This window comes from Mus caroli, unplaced genomic scaffold, assembly GCF_978045245.1.
Source record: "Mus caroli unplaced genomic scaffold, Mus_caroli_1 scaffold_2, whole genome shotgun sequence".
NCBI classification, from domain to species: domain Eukaryota; kingdom Metazoa; phylum Chordata; class Mammalia; order Rodentia; family Muridae; genus Mus; species Mus caroli.
The window spans coordinates 58,929,734-58,938,237 of record NW_028227257.1 but is presented as its reverse complement, the minus strand read 5'-3'; the positions used below and the strand labels follow the sequence as shown (position 1 = coordinate 58,938,237).

The window sequence follows — 8,504 nt, the reverse complement described above, 5'->3', positions numbered from 1 at the left end:
GGGAACCGAGTCTTTCTTTCCTGTAAAGCAAAACCAAGTGCGATTAAAGATAGACATAAGCTGAAAATATAGACATAGCTGAGAATCGCTAGGGATGCTGGAGACAAACGCTTAAACAAACAGAGAAGCAGATAGAAGAAGTTAAGGGGAGGAATAAAGAAACTAATTTGTAAAAGATACAAGCAAACGGTGGGCAAGGAAAACTGAGAAAACTGGATTCTGCCTCCACATCCTGCTTCTTCTCTGTTCTCTAGCCTTGGAATCTGAAACGCTGGGTTTGAATCCTGCTCATATCTTTAAAACCACGTAGCCTTGGGAAAGTCACTTGACTTCCCAGAGGCTCCACTCTGCTTATCTGTAAGGGTGGAACTAAATACTTAATAGACACAGTGCTGCTGCTTGTGACAAAGTACTTGAGAAAATTTATGGGGAAAGAGATTTATTTTGGTCCAGGGTTTCAGGCATTTGGCTCCTTAGCTCCATTGCTTGGGCCATGAGGAGAGGCAGAACATAAATGGTGGCTGGGTAAAAGCCACTTGCTTGTTGGCTGACAGCAAGCAGAGAGGGATGAATGGGCAAAGGGCAGATGTATTGTCCAAGGCGTGCTCACAGGGACCCATTTTCTCCAGCTAAGCCTCCCATCCTCGCTTTCAGCATGTCCCAGTAATCTTACCACATTATTCATCCATCAAGGGATAAATCCATTAATTAGAGTAGAGCCCCTTTGAGCTTTTTGCAATAGCTGGTAATTAACCAAACCCCAATACATGAGCCAGTAAAGGACATTTCTTATCATAAAAGAATTGATGATACTGATGATATGAAAGCATTATTTATGCATTTGTTATTGTTGACCTTGAATCTTCATTTAGGAGTTTGAGTGCCCCCAATTTGTTCTCTATAATTTTGGGGACCTTGGAATTGTCCTAGTTAGATGCCTCATCTTACTGAAACCTCTGTCCCAGGCTTCCTGAATTGATAGAGATAGATTCTAAGAGCAGAATCTACAAAGAATCAATGATAGTTAGTGCTCAGACTCATTCCTCTTCTACCACTCCAACCCTGGGAGCGAGTAATTACCGCAGCTCCCAGCTGTAAACTGCCTCCAGCGACCCCACTGACGTACTGAGCCTCACAAAGAATAAAAAAAGTGCACAAATCGGTGAGTCCTCTTGGAAGAGCTATTGTTTCCCATAGGAAGGCATTTTCCAAATTTGAATGACGTCTCTGTACCCTGGCTGCCTTTACTTCTTCTGTTAGCCTCCCTTCCCACACCCCACCTCCTGAACACCTTCTCAGCCAAATAACAGCCCAATTGCTCTCGAAGACTATCTCCTCCTTTTATCTGGGTAAATATACACCATCCCAAGTAATTATATTCACTTACTCATACCTACTTCTTAACCTGGATAATGAACACCCACAGCACAGGTAACATTTTTTTTCCCCTCTCCAAAAATAAGGACCCTCCACCAGTAGATCTCTATTCTCGGAAAATTTGTTATTTTACCAAGAGAAGAGGCTTAAGTAATAGAACCAAAAGTGAAATGGATTCTTCCTAAGGATACTCACCAATGAGAACGGTCAGAAAGGAGCTATAGGGGGTGGGGACTTGAGGGAAATAAAGGGATGTATATTAGTTGGGCCAGTGGGGATTATGAAGGGTAATTCTTTTTCCCAAGTACTTTCTTACAACTTCCAAATATCTTACTGACTTCTGGAACATCAGGAAGCTGAAGGTAGACATATTAATGGCAATATGTCTGCTTTGCCTTGGCTGGCCCTCCACACCCAAACCTCAGGTCTCTATCTCAGCTTCAGCTTTCATTCCCCTTCCTGCACTAATAAAATCAAGTTGCACCTAGCCCAGCACGTAGCTGTGGAAACGAACCCTCTAGAGTCTGAGTGTGCACTTCGCAAAAGAGAGAGCGGACCAGGAAGAAGACAGAGCCTCCCTGATGACCTTATGCCCTTGGATCCTACCAGCCTTCACACTCCAGATTAAACCGCTTTAGCGAGCCAAGAGAGGAAGCACGAGTGGTTCGGGAGACCTGTGCCTGCCTGTTCCATTCCACACCCAGTCATCTCACCACACCCTCCTCCTCTCTTTATATTCCCCCTCCAGTCCAGGAACTGCCAGCTGCAGAGAAGAAGGAAGAGAAGGAAGAAGAAACTCACCATTCCCTGCCCAACCCCAGCCCCACACCCAGAGCAATCAACAGGTAGGCTTTCAGACACTACTCAGGAAGAGTCCTTCGAACAGCAAACAGATTTAAGCCTGGAAAAGAAGAAGAGAAATAAAAGATCAAAGGTGAAGCAGGGGTTAGAGTAGAGGGGAAAAAAAAAAAGCAGGGCCCCAATGAGAGGCAGAAAATAGCCAAGCTGAAGACTTGGGGGCAGTGAGTTTGGGAGACAGAATAGACGGGATAAGAGCCAATAGCTTTCTGATTCTTAAGGGATCCTTTGTCATCCTTATTAGGAAAGCATAGGTGTAGCAGGGAGTTCCCTAGTGCTCTTCCTGGTTCTTAGGGGAAGGTGACCTTGAGGCTGTGGTGTCTTTCCCCTGAGCTCACTCAGTCTTCCTCCTCTATCTGTTTATTCTGTGGTTTTCCTGCGGCTGACTCTCCTGGGGAAAATGGAGAGATGGCGTGCAGATCGAATTCAGAAAAGAGGCTGGCAATGTCAACCTCCCCACCCCCACCCCCAAAACCCAGAAAATAGACAGATTGGGTTTCAGATTTAAACAGAGAGGGTGTGAAAGAAGGGGGGTTTCAGGTTCGGGAATCCCCGTGGTGCTGTCCTCTACTTAGTGCTGAAATCTGACCACCCTCATCCTTGGTGGGCGTCTGTCTCCAGCCTCAGGGAGTGAATCTCCGGTCTTCTTAATTACCTGGCTAGTGCTACCCAACCCCACCCCCGCACACCTAGCGCGGTGGCAGGCGGGAAGGCGGAGCCTGAGTGAGCCCCACCCCTGGAGACTGCGGCTGGGGCCTCCCTCTCCTCTGGCTGGCTCCTTGCTTCGCTGCGCTTCTCCTGCAGCCTGGTAGGCACCGGCTGCCACTTCAGCTTCAGCCTTGATCGTGACCCCTATTTTGGGTCCAGTCTCCGACCCAGCTCCATCCTATCTCTACCCGGTTGCATCCTCCCTCCTAGTTCCTGACTTGCGCCAGATCCTGCTCCGAATCCTTGTAGCCGCATCCCCAAGCCATGGCTGGTCCCTTCTCCCGTCTGCTGTCTGCCCGCCCCGGACTCAGGCTCCTGGCTTTGGCTGGAGCTGGGTCTCTTACCGCCGGGATTCTGCTCCGCCCGGAATCTGTAGGAGCTGCCGCTGCTGAACGGAGGAGACTGTATCCCCCGAGGTATTAGAGCCTGAGATGCACGAGGTGGGGGCTGGGAGTGGTAGTGGTGGTGATGTGAACCGAACAGGTAGAGAGGATGACTTGAGCAAAAGACAGGGCCTCGAAGATGGATTTCCTGTACAGTTTGGAGATCCTAGCCCTGTAAGGGAAGAACATGTCTAAGGACATGTCACCCGATGTCACTGCCTCCACGTCAGCTTTACCTTTGCAAATTCTAGGTTCACCCACTGCCCAATCCTTTTTGGATGACTAGAAGCTTTTTTTTTTTAATTTGATCTCGACCTATTCTCCTTGTTCTCCCGAATTCTCCTGAGTCTCTCCCCTCCCCCATCTCTAATGTTGTGCTCACTAGAGAAAAACAACTCTGTAAACAAGGGGGAATTGAGGTGTTAGAACTATTAGGAAAGAAAAGACCCTGGGAATCCCTGAAGAGATTATCAAGATTTAGCCTACCTCTAATTCCCCCTCCTTCCAACGAGCAAAGCCAGACATGGCTCACTGGACAGCTCCCAGCTGACATCAGTAGGTCTAGGCTCCTGTGCCCTCCCTCCATGGTTACTGGGTACCCCCTTCCCAGCGCTGAGTACCCAGACCTCCGAAAGCACAACAACTGCATGGCCAGTCACCTGACCCCAGCAGTCTATGCACGGCTCTGCGACAAGACCACACCCACTGGTTGGACACTAGATCAGTGCATCCAGACTGGAGTGGACAACCCTGGCCACCCCTTCATCAAGACTGTGGGCATGGTGGCTGGAGATGAGGAGACCTATGAGGTAGGGGGCCCCTCAGAAATCCCAGTTCCTTCCTCCTAAAGATCCCTCATGTCTGTTCCCTCAAGACTCTGGATTGTCTATACTCAAACGTTCCGACCCAGTGATATCAATCTACAACTCAAGTGTAGCAAGGAGTTTCTTCTTTATAATCGCCTCTTCCTCTCAACTCCTTTTCAGGTATTTGCTGAACTGTTTGACCCTGTGATCCAAGAGCGGCATAATGGATATGACCCCAGAACAATGAAGCACACCACTGACCTTGATGCCAGTAAAGTGAGCCAAATGTGACACTTCCGATATGTGCAACCTTGTGCACAACGTTCTGTATCTCCAATCATTACACCTTGTTTCCTGACTCAGGGTTAGACTGCTGAGCTTTCTATAGTGATAAGAGAAAGAATTGCATATCTTGAAGAGTAGCAGATAGGAGGACGTAGTGGATAAGAGTCTGGATAATGGAGTTGAGGAGAATCTGATCAAAGTACAAAATGGTGAAAGAATTTTTAAGAAGTGACTATGTCTTGGCTGGGTGTGGTGGCTCACACCTGTAATCTCAGCTCTCAGATGGCTCAGAAGAGACTCCTCCCTCCACCAAAAAAAAAAAAAAAAAAAGGCTGTACCCAAAGTGAGAAATGTGGAGAAATGACCACAGTGTTTTCAGTTAGCATGCCTGTCCAATGTGTCCTTCCTTCTGGGGCCTGCTTTATAATCCCCAAGAGTTCCCACCTGCTGTGTTTCTGTGATTTATAGTCATTTCTCTTATTCCTCAGATCCGTTCTGGCAACTTTGATGAGAGGTATGTATTGTCTTCAAGAGTCAGAACTGGCCGAAGTATCAGGGGACTCAGTCTCCCACCAGCCTGCACGCGGGCAGAGCGACGAGAGGTAGAACGTGTTGTGGTGGATGCTCTGAGTGGCCTGAAGGGTGACCTGGCTGGACGGTACTATAGGCTCAGTGAGATGACAGAGGCCGAACAGCAGCAGCTTATTGATGTGAGGACCCTTGACAGGGAACGGGATTGTGGAAAAAGAGGTGGAGGGGAGGGTGGACCAGAAAAGGTAGATGGCCTGGATGGTACTGTGAGAATTCTTAAACCCAATCCCTTTATTCTCCTTAGGACCATTTTCTGTTTGATAAACCTGTGTCCCCATTGCTGACTGCAGCAGGAATGGCTCGAGACTGGCCTGATGCTCGAGGGATCTGGTATGGAACCAACACACTTTTTTGGGTTGTTTTTTATTTTCCCTTGTATGTGCAAAGTTTTTTCTCCATCTACCCCAGTGCTTGTCTTGCCCACTGATGGCTATACCTATCCTGCCCTCAGGCACAACAATGAGAAGAGTTTCTTGATCTGGGTGAATGAGGAGGACCACACACGGGTCATCTCTATGGAGAAAGGCGGCAACATGAAGAGAGTGTTTGAAAGATTCTGCCGGGGCCTCAAAGAGGTTGGAGAAGGGTATACCAGGGAGCTAGGGGAGAGGAAATGAGAAATACCACACAGCAGCATAGCTAGATTGGCTATATCGCTTGTCAGTCAACCCAGAGTATTTCTGATAGCAGGAAGGGTCATTATCATGCTAGGATAATAGTTACAAACCAGGCCCATCCTTGGAAAACCAGGGCATATAGTTACTCTAAAAATAGAAAGAGTGTCAGTAACCTAAGGAAGGAAATTAAGCGTAATCTCTGCCAATGAAAAGAAGGAGCCAATGACCGAGCCAGCCAGCGCCGGGGTGGGTGGTGGGAGGTGGTTATGTGCAGTTAAGGAGAACGTTTGAGCCTGGGCTGACGGAGGGCGTGAGAGATTGATTGGTTTGTTCATGATACATCCCCCAGTTCTGAGCCAAGGTGAGCCTTGACTCTGGAGATCTAGCATTGTATCTAGGCTCTAAGCAGAAAGTGCTAGAGAGACTAGGGAAGGTGGAGGCTGAACTGGCTTAAGCTCTAGAATGTGTGGTTCTGGATGAGAGGTGACTGGGCAGGCTTGCATGGACAGGGTCTCTATATTTAGTCTATGTTAGAAACTGCCATAGATCTGATCCTTAATGTATTTTCTTGTATCTACAGTTTTATTTTTGGACTTGTAAAGAGAGGGTACTTCTCTTTTAGATTCTAGCCAGGAAGCTCATACTATTTTCGGCAAGGAATGGATAATGTTCTATGAGTGTGTAGAGAGATACTCTTTAATTATATGACTCTGTTTATTTATCTATAAAGGTGAGGACTAAATGAAATAATGTAGGCAGAGGAATTGTTCTATAATAAGGGTTAGCTTTAGCATGTAAAAATCCTTCTGAGTTACAGAGCATCATCTTTAGGTAGTGTGGTCTTTTTGTCTATTGCTCTGGCGGGCCCCTGTCTCTTCCATCCATAGTCATTATGGTGGTCAGGAAAGCAAGAATATCTCTTGAAGTCCCCCTCTTCTCACACGTACCTGTGAATCTGGCTTCTCTGCTGTACCTTCTCATGTCTCCCTGCTCTATTATCCATGTTCCTTTTATAGCTAAGAGTAGGCTCTCCTGCCTTAGCACCTCGTTTATGTCCAAAGGGACCCTTTGCTCTTTGTCAAAGATGTTACTGATGCATGAGAACTCCCTGTCCTGTTTACTACTTCTATTCATTTCCCAGGTCACTCTTAATGTATCATTCTCCAAAACTTCTTCCACAAACAATCTATCTGCCACAATCATATCAGTATGCATATAATGCAACATCCAAGGGTCCTTCCATGTGCGATGACAATAAGTTTTAACAACAACAAAGAGCATGTCATTCATCAATCCTCAAGTTTCTCGTTGTAGACATAGTTCTAGAATGTCTGTGGGGCTAAGAGGGATCCATCCCTCCCTGATTTTTCACAACAGAACCTCTGTTGACACAGGTGGAGAAGCTGATCCAGGAACGAGGCTGGGAGTTCATGTGGAATGAGCGTTTAGGATACATCTTGACCTGTCCATCTAACCTGGGCACTGGACTTCGGGCAGGAGTCCACATCAAACTGCCACTGCTGAGCAAAGTAAAGGATATGTGGGGCTAGAGGGGGTGTGAGAAAGGGGACTTGGAAGGGGATGGAGGAGACACTCTAAAAAGAGCCAGTCCGCCGGGCGGTGGTGGCGCACACCTTTAATCCCAGCACTTGGGAGGCAGAGGCAGGTGGATTTCTGAGTTCGAGGCCAGCCTGGTCTACAAAGTGAGTTCCAGGACAGCCAGAGCTATACAGAGAAACCCTGTCTCGAAAAACCAAAAAAAAAAAAAAAAAAAAACAAAAACAACAAAAAAAAAAGAGCCAGTCCTATGGGCTTATGGCTACTGGGCCAAGGGTAGGAGCAGTCTCAGTATCTATTGACATGCCCCTGATCTTTACCTTGCATCTAGGATAACCGCTTCCCAAAGATCCTGGAGAACCTAAGACTGCAAAAGCGTGGAACTGGAGGAGTGGACACGGCTGCCACAGGCAGCGTCTTTGACATCTCTAATTTGGATCGACTTGGCAAGTCAGAGGTGAGGTCTTATGAATCAGGTTAAGAGGTTGAGATAAGGCAGTGAGTGAGCCTCAGGAACATAATAGAATCTGAAGCAATGGTCAGGTTGAGTAGGGAGGGAAGAGAAAATGAGTTTTCAGAGATGGAAGAGCTAAAGAAACTCAGGTCAGGCAAGATGGTCTGTGCTTTTAATACCAGCAGAGGCAAGACAGATCTCTGTGAGTCTCAGGCCAGCCAGGGCTACATAATGAGATCCTGTCTCAAAAACTGAAAAAAGAAAAAGAAGGAAAGGAAGGAAGGAAGGAAGGAAGGAAGGAAGGAAGGAAGGAAGGAAGGAAGGAAGAAAGAAAGAAAGAAAGAAAGAAAGAAAGAAAGAAAGAAAGAAAGAAAGAAAGAAAGAGGGAGAAAGAAATTAAGAGAAGCTCGGGTACACTGGGAAGCAGGGATCAAGGACTGTGTTCTTCAGGTGGAGTTGGTGCAGCTCGTCATCGATGGGGTGAACTATTTGATTGACTGTGAACGGCGTCTGGAGAGAGGACAGGATATTCGAATCCCTCCACCTCTTGTCCACAGCAAACATTAACTCCCCATCCCCAGAGGATGAGTCAAGACCTCCAGGACTTCTGCATATTTAACAGTGGCCCAGTCTACTTGCCCTGGACCTGCCTCTCTCCCTGTCCTAGTAAAGACTCCACATTATGTTGCAGCTGTCTGTGTTATTTCTATGGTGTGGTGAGGAGGAAGTAGAAAATGAAAAGAAACAGTGAGGTTATTCATGATGGCAAGAGGCGTATATGCCAGGAGCACAGTTCTCAGGTGGGTGGAATGCATTGGAATTTTACCCACAATCCTCATCCACTTACTGAGAATAATTAGTATGCACT

The 8,504-nt window shown here is 47.0% G+C and overlaps 1 protein-coding gene across 2 annotated transcripts; it reads left to right on the top strand.

Annotated features, from left to right (window-relative positions):
• Nucleotides 1–1,943: 1,943 nt before the first annotated feature.
• Ckmt1b (creatine kinase, mitochondrial 1B) lies at nucleotides 1,944–8,315 on the top strand. 2 transcript variants are annotated; one of them, XM_085834519.1, is made up of 10 exons: nucleotides 1,944–2,222; nucleotides 3,154–3,359; nucleotides 3,937–4,135; nucleotides 4,313–4,408; nucleotides 4,906–5,127; nucleotides 5,253–5,338; nucleotides 5,460–5,583; nucleotides 7,020–7,154; nucleotides 7,514–7,639; nucleotides 8,087–8,315. In XM_085834519.1, the coding sequence occupies exons 2-10, from the start codon at nucleotides 3,208–3,210 to the stop codon at nucleotides 8,201–8,203; spliced, it is 1,257 nt and encodes a 418-aa protein (XP_085690645.1). In that variant the 5' UTR covers nucleotides 1,944–2,222; nucleotides 3,154–3,207; the 3' UTR covers nucleotides 8,204–8,315. The 2 variants fall into 2 exon arrangements, with proteins under 2 accessions (XP_085690645.1, XP_085690646.1); XM_085834520.1 differs by lacking the exon at nucleotides 1,944–2,222 and adding an exon at nucleotides 2,295–2,311.
• The last annotated feature ends 189 nt before the right edge of the window (nucleotides 8,316–8,504 follow it).